Source organism: Anguilla anguilla, chromosome 13, assembly GCF_013347855.1.
Source record: "Anguilla anguilla isolate fAngAng1 chromosome 13, fAngAng1.pri, whole genome shotgun sequence".
NCBI lineage: Eukaryota > Metazoa > Chordata > Actinopteri > Anguilliformes > Anguillidae > Anguilla > Anguilla anguilla.
The window spans coordinates 38,921,395-38,935,891 of NC_049213.1; the positions used below are offsets into that span (position 1 = coordinate 38,921,395).

General features: G+C 43.9%; 1 protein-coding gene and 1 long non-coding RNA gene across 4 annotated transcripts; one reads left to right on the forward strand and one right to left on the reverse strand.

Annotated features, from left to right (window-relative positions):
- The first annotated feature begins 545 nt into the window (after positions 1 to 545).
- Positions 546 to 2,139, forward strand: LOC118210729. Its single transcript, XR_004761901.1, has 2 exons — positions 546 to 1,785; positions 1,821 to 2,139. It is a non-coding gene; the product is annotated as an uncharacterized LOC118210729 (long non-coding RNA).
- Positions 2,140 to 3,599: 1,460 nt separating this feature from the next.
- LOC118210726 (mitochondrial glutamate carrier 1-like) lies at positions 3,600 to 12,502 on the reverse strand. 3 transcript variants are annotated; one of them, XM_035387128.1, is made up of 10 exons: positions 12,352 to 12,502; positions 11,361 to 11,446; positions 10,908 to 11,033; positions 9,500 to 9,555; positions 7,717 to 7,807; positions 7,085 to 7,203; positions 5,816 to 6,020; positions 5,305 to 5,459; positions 4,891 to 4,966; positions 3,600 to 4,609 (listed from the first exon to the last, which is right to left on the reverse strand). In XM_035387128.1, the coding sequence occupies exons 2-10, from the start codon at positions 11,378 to 11,380 to the stop codon at positions 4,441 to 4,443; spliced, it is 1,017 nt and encodes a 338-aa protein (XP_035243019.1). In that variant the 5' UTR covers positions 11,381 to 11,446; positions 12,352 to 12,502; the 3' UTR covers positions 3,600 to 4,440. The 3 variants fall into 3 exon arrangements, with proteins under 3 accessions (XP_035243019.1, XP_035243017.1, XP_035243018.1); XM_035387126.1 differs by having other exon boundaries at positions 5,816 to 6,023; XM_035387127.1 differs by having other exon boundaries at positions 5,816 to 6,023; positions 12,418 to 12,473.
- Positions 12,503 to 14,497: the final 1,995 nt, after the last annotated feature.

The window sequence follows — 14,497 nt, forward strand, 5'->3', positions numbered from 1 at the left end:
CCCCGCCCACCCCCACTCTGATTGGCCATGGCATTCCCATTCCAGCTATATGTGTATGCGTGTAGACCACAGGCGTTAGACTCCAGTCCTGGAGTGCCACAGCAGCTGCTGGCTTTCACTTAAGCCACAGATTGGCTTAAAAGTCCATGTGCCTTTTACTCAAGGCCTTAATTGGCTGCTGATTGAAAGGAAACCACAAATACCTGTAGATGCTGTGGCCATCCAGGCAGCAGTGTAGCCATTTTTAAAACAATATTTTAGTCATATTTTACATGTATTTCCACCATTTTTGGTGGGGAGGGTGGCAAACCCAAACTCTCCTCTCCCTTGGCTACATCTCTACCTCCAAGATTGGAGTTAAACCTGTGGACACAGCGCCCCCTCCAGGACTGGAGTTAAACCTGTGGACACAGCGCCCCCTCCAGGACTGGAGTTAAACCTGCAGACACCGCGGCCCTCCAGGACTAGAGTTAAACCTGCAGACACCGCGGCCCTCCAGGACTAGAGTTAAACCTGCAGGCACTTTGGACCTCCAGGACCAGAGTTAAACCTGCAGGCACTGTGGTCCTCCAGGACTGGAGTTAAACCTGCAGACACTGTGGTCCTCCAGGACTGGAGTTAAACCAGCAGACACAGCGCCCCCTCCAGGACTGGAGTGAAACCTGCAGGTGCGGTGGCCCTTTAGGGCCCTGTTGTAAACCATTACGCAGGAAGACTGTGTGTACCAAAGACATGAGAATGACCTAAATACAGCAGTCAAATCCAGACTGAGCCGCGGTCCATGAAGCCGGGACAAGATCTGCCTTGACTATTCTCTCCGAATAATGTGACAGGAGCACATCAACACTGATTTGATTGACAGCACTGTGACATATTCTTTTGGGTCCGTGTATTCACGGACAGGTGATGAGTAGTTTCAGTCTTTAACCGTAGTCATAGGTGTGTTAGCACTGGTGTGGTTACCATTCTCATGGTTATAGGCCTTGTGTCTGCTGTTTATGTTTCCCATGTACAGTCACAACTTGACAGGGTGTTCCTTGGTTTTGCACATATTGTGTGAATTTATAACTTCTCTATTATTTTAAAATGTGCTGTCGAGGTGTGAATATTTTGCAGGCAACTTGTTTGTGGGTACTCAATGTTTGTTGCTATTAATAAATAGGACTGAATATTAATGAGCCAGTGTGATTTCATAAGATATCCTCGTGTAACGTTTTAAATTATTGTAGTGTCACGGAAATACTGTTTTGTCGGCTGTAATTACATGATTAAATGCAGAAAGATGTTTTTTTTTTTAGTGCTCATTAGCAGATTACTTTTTTTAAATGCAGGATAGAACTTTCTGCAACTCCAGAATATTGACATGGAAGTTTATTGATTTCTAGCAAGGCACTCTAATTTAGCATCAAATTGTTTGATTTCTGTATTATTATTATCATTATTATTATTATTTGAAGTAACAGTTATATGAAGACTTTAATGGTGCACTTCATTTGGAAGTTAAAATGGCATTCACTCTTGACATGCAGGAAAAAGGCAACCTTGGTAAATTTTTCTTATCATATCCACAGTAGGCTAGCTTGGTGTTCCTTCACCGTATTGGCTCCTGTTTGTCTCCAGTTCAACATGTTAAAGGAGGCCTCACGCTTGTCTGTTAATATAAACGTTTTACATAAAAAGTAAAAAAATAAATACCTGTCTTATTTATTGTTTCATTGCATTTAATCCCCTCTCAAGATTTCTGTGAATTCCTCCATTTTGTGAATTCTGTGTGCTGTCATCGACGTGGAAACAGCAGATCGGAAAGACCAATGTGTTAGGACGGCAGCTTTGATTAGCACGTTAGCGCATGTGAATGCTGCCGTATGGGTACAGCTTCACGAAAAGCTTATTTACACCAGTGATTGCCTGTGATGCATGTCTTTATGTACAAAGACTGCAGAGCCCAGGTAGACCAGAGTTATTGCATTTAGTTTCGGGCTTCTGCCAAGCTAACTTCAGCACATGGTCCTTTTCGTTTTTCACCAAGCTCAAAGAAAATTTCACTCAATTTCACCCAGTAAAATGATAACCAACAAGGAAACAATACGTTTGTATAGAATAAGCTTTTCACTGTAATAAAAGTATAATGACAGTCAACCGTGTGTGCGTCCTCATTAAGAAAGAACGTGTTTTCAAGTGAATATCATAATTCTGGAATGTCAAGTTAGCTTAATACATCAACCCTGTTACTTTAATTATAAAAAAAATGTTTTCTTAAACTAAAATTATGTTCAAATGCAATGCCCTTCTTCATGTCAAATATTTGCTTGCATGAGTTCACATACTATCAAGTTTACCTCAATATACATTGTTAGGAGGTAATGAGCGTAAAATAAAGCCCTTAACATCATTTTATATGAACAGATTTTGTACCAACAAAACCGTCAGTGCTGTCAACAAAGTTCCCTGTGTCTGCCTTGATAGTACCACCTTGTAAATATTCAATAAATGCTTCATATTTTTATTCTTGTATGCACAGAATTATAGCTCATAACATGTCGAGCAGTGGCAGAACTGACCGGGCCTCATGTTATTGATAAGTACTGACAGGTATATTTGTACACGCCCGTCAGTACTGACACCAGTGATACGTAATCAAGGTATGCTCTCACAAACAAAAAAAATATTTCAACACATTTTGCCTTTCCAATTTCCTCTTGAATCAGTGCAGTTAACTTTTAAATCAACAGACAAACTTGTTTCGAAAATATTTTATTAAAATGTACAAAGTCATGAAGACAATAAGGTTCTTTAAAAATACACATATATATGTATATTTATTTAAAAAATTTTGTTTTGTCTCTCAGCTGCATGTTCTGTGTTCGCAGTATGAAATGCAGTAACTATTAAGCAGCACAGTCAGATTCTCATTTCTGTAACAGCAAGTTCTTCCGAAATATTCTCCGGAATATACAGTACCAATAAAAATAATAAAGCATTTCTGTCTTTGAACTTAGCCTTCATTCTGATTGTATTAAACTGTTTTACTCATATCACATTTGTAAAAATGTAGTACTTCAGCTCTCGTGCTGCCAATTATAGGCACCTAGTAAACAATACAACTTAGACTTGGCAGCTGAATCGCTTGACGCCTGAATAAATCGAGCACGCTCACAACTGGAAATTGTACATTGCAGGGATGAATTGTGTGGACACATTACAGACATCAGTCACTAAAGAAACCTTGGTCCCTATTTCAAAAGCCAAACCATCTTGTAAACTGATCCATTTTACCCCCAAAGGTTTAGCTCTCACTATCCCCAAAAGACCAACTGGCCTGCGTAACCCCCATCAGAGGAGGACAATCTAGCTGCAGAAAGTAAAAAGTCCTCCCCAGTACTCCGTTCCAATTGCCTGGATTTGCTAATTAGCACAATTCTTCGGCCAGGAGGTGGCGCTAATGAGTTAAATCAGCTGGCTCGAAACTCATGGGTGTTACAAATACACGGCAGGACTTCATTTTCTAACAGCTAAACTTTCCACCTCTGATCTGCATACAAGTGAGTCCATTAGTCTTTTTTGCACCTACATATATATTTGATAAAAATAACACACACATATATATATATATATAATATATACACACACATTTTGCAGTAACATGAAATGTTTTTTTTTTTGTTAAGTGTTAAGAATTCAAGCATCATTCCAATGTTCACCAATTATCTCCCAAAACATTGATTGAGTTCACTAGTGCCAAATCATACCGTCCTTTTGAACAGGCAAAACCAGTGTTTTGGTAGGATCAACAATGTTCCCACAACGCCCACAAAACCAACACAATCACGAAACCAACAAAAAAAACCGACACAATCACGAAACCAACAAAAAAAAAAACAACACAATCACGAAACCAACAAAACAGAATCGAGTCAAAAACCCTTTTTGGTCGTTTCTTTTTTTGTGTGAACGTAAACAACTGCATGGAGAGTCGTATCCCTCACAGAGGGGAAGTTTCAGAAGAATGTTCTAGAGAAGGGGGCGGAGCCAGACCGCTCCTCAACAGTGTCTCAAGGTCTGTGGTGCAATAGTCAACGGGCCATCACGCCCAGGTAAACGTGTAAAACGTAGAGAGCGAGGCCATGGCTGACGCGTACAGCCCTCCAGCTGCGACGGCTGTCACATCCATCGCGTCAGGGTGGCGGTTCAGCCGAGCTGTAGCCGCCACCATGACTCACCGTCTGCTACTCCGGGTGTTTTTAGTGAAGGGCCCGGTGTAGAAATGACAAACACGTGGGGATCGATGGGGAGTACATTATTTTACATCAGAAGACGCTCTTATTCACTTTCACATTATTACAGTGGAGGTATTTACAGAAGTGCCATGCTGTGCCCCCCCCCCCCCCCGCCGGGACTGGAACCCGCAGCCTCTGGGCCTCGAGCGCAGGCCGCGGGCCCTTAAACCACGCTGCGGGAGCAGAGGCGGAAGGGGTTGTGGTCCAGGATGAATTCTCCCGCGCCCACGAAGTACATGACCTGGGCAATGCCGAAGAGCGGAGCGATGACCAGCGCTCGGCACCCCGCCCCCTTCAGGAAGGCGGCCGGCCCCTCCCTCCGCAGGATCTTTCTGCAGGGAGAGCGAGCGTTAGCGACACGCCCAGCAAACTGGCTAGCGTTAGCAACATTACATTACATTACATTACAGGCATTTGGCAGACGCTCTTATCCAGAGCGACGTACAACAAAGTGTATAACCATAACCAGGAACAAGTATGACGAAACAGGCAGCCCACTGCATGCTCTAGGCTTCGTGTCAACACTCTGTCTCTTACTCAATACGCAGGAATCAAGCTTACGAACGTACCGCTGCAAGCCCAGTCCCCTAACCACGGCACTACAGCGACGTACCTGAAGCAGTCTACGATGCCACTGTAGCTCTCCTCATTGGCTCCTTTGCTCAGAGACTGGAGCCTGGTCTTTATCACTGTGGGGAAGAACACATTTACGGGTCAGAACCAAGGCTTCTGAGCAGAGGGGGGGAAATCCAGAACCATGCCTTCTTACCAGAGCTGGAAAATCCAGGTTCAGAAACTGAAAGTCCAGCCCCCAGTATTTCAATCCAAACACCCATATTTGCTAATTAGCACAATTCTCCAGCCAGGGGGCAGAACTAATGAGTGAAACCAGCTGGATCAGACGTCATGGGTGGAAGAAACACATGGCGGGACTTTTACTTTCTGACCCCTGGACCTCCCACCTCCGCTTCCTACCAACCGCACGAGGGCCAATAGGAGACGTCTTAGCGGCGTCTCGGGGGCTCACCGTCGCAGGGGTTGACGGCGATGGCGGCGATGGATCCCGCAGCGCAGCCGGACAGGAAGGACCAGTAGAAGGGGGCGGAGCCTTCCGGGGCGTCCTTAGCCAGGGCGTTCAGGTTGGCGAAGAGCGGGAAATACACGACGGAGAACGGGATGTCTCTGGAGAATCAAGACAGGCGGCGCACGTTAGCATTAGCACGTTAGCGCACATCAGCGCACGTAAGAGCTAGCGCACAGTCTCACGTCCCGGCGCCCATCTAAACCTCTTGCATCCACAGCGTTTATTTTGATATTTACTAAATAAATTCATGTTGAGAACCCTGCTCAAGGGTACAGCAGCAGCACCCACAGCAGAATCCAAAGCCCTGGAAGTTGCCAGCCCAGTTCTCCAGGCACACACACACACACAGACACACAGACACACACACACACGCACACACACACACACACACACACACACACACACACACACACACACACAGACACACACGCGCACACACACCAGACCCGCTCACCTCATGAGCGTGGCCCCCAGGCCCCGGTACAGGCCCGACACGCCCTGGGCACGCAGCAGCTGGCGGGCGATCTGCGTCGCTGACTCCGCCCTCGCCGCGGGCGCCGGCGCCAGCCCCACGTTGTAGGACCTGCGCAGCACGGCGTTCCCCGCGCCCAGTTTGGAAGAGGCCACCACCGCCGGCGTCCTCTGCTGATTCTGATTGGCTGCTGGGTTAAAAGAAAATGAATACAATCGTTAAAAAAGATCTGAATGGGGAGAAAACAGCACTGGAATAGCAGTACAATTACAAAATACAGTGGACCGGCAAAACCTCTGGGTTCATTACATTACATTGCATTACAGGCATTTGGCAGACGCTCTTATCCAGAGCGACGTACAAAAAAGTGTATAACCACAACCAGGAACAAGTATGTTGAAAACCCTAGAGGGCAGTACCGTTCCAAGTGCAGGGAACAACCGCATAGTTCAACTTGGGCCCTGAAGGTTAAACTGTTTAACATTAACACAAACAAGAACAGCAACAACGCAGTCTAAGGTGTCATCTGGACGTATGGACTCCTTGTTGGATACGAGGCTATCACATTTGTTGCACGTGCATGGGTACAGGTTACTGGTATGTCAGTTAACTTAGTAGCCTTATATGTAGCTTTCTTAGCAATGAAGGTGGCTAACAACGATCTGTAGCTGACTCGAAAGTTGGCTAGCAAGCTAGCTAGCTGTGTATTTGCCAGGTGATACAGTCACGTTAAATTTTGTTCAATTCATATCGTGAAAATGTCGCACTTTGTAGCTGAATGAAGTCAGCACTGCTGGGCCAGAACTGGTGCAGATCCGGCATGGGGTCGCTGGCTATCTGGCTAAGGGAGTAGCTATTTATATGTTCACTCTCTTTAGCAAGCAGGCTAACTACTTAGCATGCAGTGCTTTAGCCAGCAGGCTAACTACTTAGCATGCAGTGCTTTAGCCAGCAGGCTAACTACTTAGCATGCAGTGCTTTAGCAAGCAGGCTAACTACTTAGCATGCAGTGCTTTAGCCAGCAGGCTAACTACTTAGCATGCAGTGCTTTAGCCAGCAGGCTAATTACTTAGCATGCAGTGCTTTAGCCAGCAGGCTAATAATGGGTAACGATGTCAATAAGCAGCTCCAACGTGAAACAGCACACAGCTATGCCTGCTTAGCCTTGTATCCAATAAAGCGATCGATCCGTCCAAATGATGACAGCGGAACTGGGAGCAGGCCGACGTGCGGCTCGCGGCACTCTCTCACCGAGCCTCCCGGCGTCCTGCAGCTGGATCTTCAGCATCTCCATGGGCGTGGTGATGACGACCTGACACATGCCCGCGCCACACCCCGCCAACATCTCCTTATACACCGTCAGCCCCTTCCTGCAGGACACATTTAAAACTTCAACGGGACCCCAATGTGCACTTAAACACCTCTGGGGTTTTATAGAATGGACAGAACATGAGACTAAATTAACGCCTTTATAAAACTACTTAAACGTTTATCTTTATTCCAATTGATAATAGATTGTCATATATATTTTTAAAATCAAATATAAATGTATTTATATCATGCATTCTACAAAGAATTTGCCACAGTGCGATTCCCAATACATCCGATCCCATGCCCACACAAAGCAAGCCAAAGGCCAAGAAAACTCCTTTGTGCGAAGCACAATTAGCAGGTCATTCTGGTTTGCTTTTTTTATCCCTGTTTTTACTCATAGACGGTGAAATATCACACCCTATACAAAAATCTATGTGGTTTGACATAAGACATCATAAGGGCTTAAGTAATGCTTACGACGCGAACAGGTGCTTATGACGCGTTAATAATGGCATTCACGCGTCAGACCCCCCGCGGAACGTCCTCGTCTCTCCCGTAAAATAACTCACCCGGATCGGCCGAGATGGTGGCGGAAGAAGTCGTTAGCGGCCAGTTTGATGGCCTTCTCAGGGGTGACCAATGTCAGGTTCACCGCCGCGCCTAAAAAGAAGACTCAGAATCAGCCGACGCCCCGAAACACGGCGAAACTTTATTAAAATACACAGCTTGCAAAGACACTATAAAAAAAATAACAAATAAAAAACTACATTCCCCGCCACCATCAAACCAAACAAAAAATAAAAAATGTATGTTTTTAGACAAAGACGAATGCTTTTTTATCTACAGTATGACATCTCAACAACAGAGTTCAGCGGACCCACGGCGGGATCGCGTGTTCCGTGCTGGCGTGATCATGGAGGGGGATTTCATACGTGTCACATGACATCATCACATGACAAAGGAAAATCAAGCAAAAAAAATTTTATAAAAAAAAAATAAAACATCTAAAAAGACAGGAGGAGGAGATGAGCAGGGTAAACAGAGATTAGGAAGAACACAGAGATGGGAAAGATGCAGTCAAGCAGACCAATTTAGAGCAGCGCCTACCAACCCTGTTGTGGGCGGTCTACTGTCCTGTAGGTTTTCATCTCAACCCTAACAACACACACATGATTCTGCAGCTCTGCAAGATCTGTAGCTGTTGGGAGTGAAAACCTACAGGACGGCAGATCTCCAGGAGCAGGGTTGATTACTTCTGATCTGGAGAAACCAGAATATGCCACATGGAAACAGATTAGTGAGAGTGACCCTCTCTCCTCAGAATTTAAGGTGTGTTAAACAGTGTAAGGAACACAGAAATGAGAAATTACATCCAAAAGAACTCACAACAGATCAGTTACATCAGAAGTGTTAGTGGACACAGAGGAAATACAACTGGTCTTTGGCTATGGAGAGGTCGAAGAGCAAAAACTGAAAACAAAAAACAAACAAAACAAACAAAAAAGATATGACATCAACAGTTGGTGCCTAATTGTAATAGAGCGGTAGTGTAGTAAGAACCATGTAAGGACTTTGCCTCCAGCGTGGCTGCGCCTTATCGGCTAGCCTTCAAAATCCACCGGGGACGCACGTCTGCAACATGAAAAACACAGATGCAAACAACAGCATTCCTCACCCAGCCTACACACAGGAACCTGAACACTGCAGGCACCTGAACACTATATCACCTGCAGGCACCTGAACACTATATCACCTGCAGGCACCTGAACACTATATCACCTGCAGGCACCTGAACACTATATCACCTGCAGGCACCTGAACACTACATCACCTGCAGGCACCTGAACACTATATCACCTGCAGGTACCTGAACACTATATCACCTGCAGGCACCTGAACACTATATCACCTGCAGATACCTAAACACTCTATCACCTGCAGGCACCTGAACACTATATCACCTGCAGATACCTAAACACTATATAACCTGCAGGAACCTGAACACTATATCACCTGCAGGTACCTGAACACTATCACCTGCCAGTGGCACTGATTAGTTACACAGTTCCCACATTGTTTGTGGTACACAAGTACCTACTCACAGAAGGCGACCCGTTAAAAGATTCTCACGTGATCGATGCCTCATCACAACCTTCTCTCATGGTTCAGCAAAAACAGTTCAGCTTCAAATACATTTCTAAGACAGTGAATACAGATACATCATCATACACGCAACACAGTTTCAGTTTGCAGTTTCTAAATACATGTGAGCTTCAAAGCAGATTAATACAGATAATGTAAGAGACCTTTTTTTTGCTGCCTTTGCAGAGGGTAGTAACGGAACTTTCTTACCTCTATACATTCCGAAGTATCCCTCAGAACGCACTGTCCTGATGAGGCAGTCCATCCTGCAGAACGAGGGGGAAAAGGATGGGTTGCTAAGTCGCACTTTTTTTTTCGTTTTTCATAAATTTGAAGCACAACTTTTTTCTAAATGGCAGAAGGGTGAGAGAGGGGTTCACTGGCCCCACAATTCAGTTTTACTCCCGACGTCACGTCAACGTGAAACCACGCGAGGGCCACTCCCCCGGGCAACGGTGACCGTTCTGGTCTTTGATGGACCTGCTGAGTCACGGACAAAGCAGCAGCAGCAGCAGCGGCAGCTATTTTCGAACCCTCACGCGCACAGAAGGAATGCGTCTGCAGGCTGAACTAGTGTCCCAGTGGAGGACAGCCTAATCCCTACTGTATCCACAAGCAAGGCCGTTTCCAAGCACAGACCCGGTCAGGGGGGTATTTAAAAAGGGGATTTAACCTTGGAAGCTGAATGTGTGCATGCCAGGACATACAGTCCCCCCTTCACCCCCCATACATTCCACACATACTACTCACACCAAGGGGGACGAACAGGGCAGCTCAGTAGATACTAACACCACCAGCACATTCACATGGGACTTCAGTCATCCTGAAAGCTGTTGTTTTTTTAATGGAGATCTGCCTTTGGTTTGCTTTTAAGTTAAGGCTAGCGTTAATAAAAGTTCAATGCCAGTCCACACATTGAAACAAAAGGAAGAGGAGAGCACCCTCCCTAAATATTTGGTGACCTACTTTTTAGGACTGGGTGTTCTGTGCAAACTACAGCTTTGCAAACTGTAGCTGTGCGGTGTTGAAATTTTCCATTACATTGCAGGCATTTAGCAGGCGCTCTTATCCAGAGCGACTTACACAACTTTTTCCCCACATTGATATTTGCCTGGCAAATGAGAGACACGCCCAAAAAACAAAGCGTTGCTTCAAGCTTGGCTTCAGTACAAAGCACTAGCCCACGTGACCAAAGCCTCATAGATGCCCTGAAACGAAAGGCATGCTAAAGTCTTTATCGTTATGGGAAAACTCAGCAGAATCCAGCCATTCCAGCATCTCTCCGTGCCTCTCCGGATCACTGTAAAATGTATCTTTATTTGGTTTTTTACATTCTACATTTTTAAAACATTATTCCTTTAAAATATCAAAAAGGAACAAAAAATACATTTAAACATAGACATTCACAAAATTTCAAGAAAAATAAAAACACAGATAAAGGACACCTAATCCTACTTCCACACACTGTAAGGCGTTTCATTGCAGTAATAATGATCTTCCTGAGCAATCCTTGCTTTCACCTAAAAGATTCAGGGTTAGCGAAAGGAGCAGACCACCCGTGGGGGGTTCCACGCGGGGTATTTAATGCCAGAGAGACACAGTGACGTCGAACACTTACATGCTCTTGTAGACCTGTTGGCCCTGCCTCTGGTTCTGAAGCCGGGTTTTGGCCAAGTCAATGGGGAACACGCAGGTCACACCCACAATCCCAGCAATGCCGCCATTAATGAGCTTAGCGGGGAGGCTGGAAAAATAACATAATTGACATATTAATGCTATTAGCCTATGTCATTTGGCCTCTTCGTGTGCATTTTTTTAAATTTTATTTATTTATTTTTTTAATACAAAAATGGCAAGTCTAAAACATAATTTTGGCGTCCTGTGCGTGTGCAGCGATTGGACCATAAATAACGGGAACTTTGACAAATTTTTGAAACATACCAAAAGGGTCCACGTCACAAAATTTACTTCACTTTACACGTAATGTACGATTAATTCCACGACAAATTAAAGCAATAAAAGAAACATCAAAAGAACATCGTTCAACTAAGAAAAATCCGAGTATGCATACCTGATCTGCTGCTGTGACATGATTGCTTTATGGACAGATGTCAGATTAGTAGAACAGATGAGAAATTGTTCTGGTAGGCGGAGTCACTGTGGGTAAAAGGGTGGCACGATTAGCTAAATTCCGTAGCACAGCCGTCTGCTGTCCAGCCTTGACCGAAAGCAATCTAGAACTTACACAACCCTTTTTTGGCAATTTTTTTGCACTGTAAGCCACACCAATATAGAGAATTCGGTTTTACGAGTATTCAAGAAATCTATCCAGCCATATCACACAAAATGGCGCATAAAAACGCAACGCGCGTTTCCTTTTTCTTATGTGCCGTACTTCCTCTCAAAAAAAGCGTTATCTTTATCCTTATGATCACAAGCACATATCTGGGTATCGTTACTCTTTGATGTGAAACTATGGTACGTCGTTTATCCACACCCTGATCGCAAGTTCCGACGCAGTTCAGAAAAATCGTTCAAAGATTTGGTTAGAATTTGGCAGGTTTGGCCAAATTCTTATAGCCTATAATTTGGCCAGTTATCAAAAAAAAAAAAAAAAAATGGAATCGTCTGGAAAAAAAAAAAATTAACAGAAGTCATTCTTCTGAGTCATAATGTTCACTCTACCGTCATTGCGATGACCAGCAGCCAAACACATAAAATGAGTTAGCCAGACTGCTCTCAGATTTGTAGCCACCAAGATAAATTTAAACATTTTGCAACTGCAACAATTATATTTGATGGACTTAGAACGGTGACACAATATCTTACCAACAACGAAAAATCACAATATTTATAATAATAGGAACTAGCCACATTACAGCAAGACAGCTACAGTACACATTGGAGATGCAGGCCGTATCTGGCAACAGCAGTCAGCATCGCGAAGAAACCTTCCGACCATCATTCGATAGGTGCAAATACACAACCATCTTCCCTTCCTAACGCTGAATACTAATCCAAAACGAACTTTATTTTAATTTTATGAGATTTATAACACTTACCTGAATCGGGAATTAATAAATACAATATATAACGGATTATAGCTACTGCGAACGACGCCCACTTGCCTTCAACGTCCACGTTTTACTGGAAAATTCCGTTCACTAACATATATTTCAGAAGGTGGGACCAAATTTCACAAGGACTCCAAGTGCATCCAATCATGGCGCCTTATTTTGCATACTGACGTTTCTTTAGCCAATGACTGGGTACTTTTTTTTACCCCTTGAATGAATGAATGTTTAACTAGACTCATGGTGTCAGATATCCGTTACTTGCGACGAGTCATGAAGCTCAGAAAGAAACGACTATTATAATTTGTGCAGCTGCAACTTAAGTCATTTCATTGTTATTTACTTTAAATTAAAAAATAGTTTCAGAACAGAAGGTTGTGTCTGTTCACACTAAAACGGCAGCGGTTTTGTGGTAGCCTAGGGCAGCCTATTTTGGTCACGTGACGCCTTTAAGCCTGTATAGGCTACGTGCCATCGCAAGAATAGTAGATTTATTGTATTTAGGAATGTTTGACAGTGGTTCAATTTATGATAAGAACAGTTGCATTTAATAAATAAGATATACAAGTGTAGCCGACATATGACTCCGTTTCACTCAAAGGTTCTAGCAAATGTATATATTGTTTCTTATTTGTTTAACCTCAGAACAAGTCACGGCCCCCTGTCACTGCCAGTGCTCACTGCAAAACCTGTTACCCCACACCCCAGCTACCCCCACCGCAGACATGAACTAGACAGGGAGGCACGACTTCGGCTGATCTAAACTTGTGAAGTCCCGGAAGTAAGCCCGTGCTGTGCATGCCGAGGGCAAAACATTGGAGCTCATATTAAAATGAAAGGGGAATATGAGATTAGTAGCTAAATAAGCTTGGGTTTCAATATTGAATTCAAATCGAGCTCTTTTGCCCTCGACGTGCGCAGTAGAGGCTGTTTCCTAGGCACCGCCTGGCCCCTCCTACCCTCTGCATGCCCACCACCCTCTTTGCGATCGTGAGTGCCATTTCCTTTTGAGTGTAAAACATGTTAATTTGCCATACCCTGTTTTCCCACCAAATCTAGTCCCTGTATTCAATATCCTCAGTTAAGCAAAGATCAGCCAGACAATGGCAATTGTCATGCAACCCCTTGCAACTGCAAAATTAAAATGGAAAAGTAAATGTAAATGTGCAAAATGTAGCCTACTTCAGGCGTGATCTAGAATGAGACTGGGGATAGTTTCAGCCTTCTTGTAAACCGAGAGAAAAAAAACCGATCACTTGTCGACAAGTCCTCGTTGTAGAGGAACTCAGAAAATAATAGTAACCCGCTTCCCATGGTACAGTATTGCACTAAAAATCATCACAAATTACTGTAGTAAACACCGAATTAGACTATATTCTCTCCTGGATAAAGTGGTAAAAATCACAAATGTGAAAGTCAAATGTGATATGAAGTGGCAATGTAATGAAGTCGGCGGGACAAGTAATTAATTTGGAACTGTAATAACAATAGCAATAATTTATGATTCAAATTACAATGAGAAAAAAAAAAAAAAAAACTACCCGACTACGGTAACCTGCTGTGAAGAGCTGGTACTGTACAGCCAGCCCCAAATAAAATGACTGTGTTGCTAGGGGCATGTTCAGACGGCAACAGTGAATACTTCCATAGGGTTTGTGGCTTACTTAAAGACATGCGTTATGAAAACGCTGCTATGTCCTCGGGCAGAGTTTCTAAAATCCAGTTTGTAAATTGTTTTCTGGGTTATGTGAGGCAATTTGCCAGGAGGGTTATTTGACTCAACTGCAGATGTAGCCATGTTTGGAATTTGTATCCAAACGCAGCCTGGGCTAAGTCAGAGGGGTTTCCCTGATAGTATTCACAATTTTGCAGAGCATTCAGGCCTAGCAGAAGTCAATAAATCAATCAAGGGCTAGGTGGAGCCTACTGTAAAGTTTAAATCCATTCAGGATCTCCTGTTTATATTTTGGTTTTGGAGAGTTTGACTGCAAGGTCGGGCACAGCTTGTCACTTCATAATAAATTCTGCAATACAGTGTGGTGTTTCTTTTTTCATTTTCCTCATCCTCTGTTATGTCAACCAGTGAGATATCATGTGACCTGTATTGCTGCATATTTATATTACTGGCTGAAGA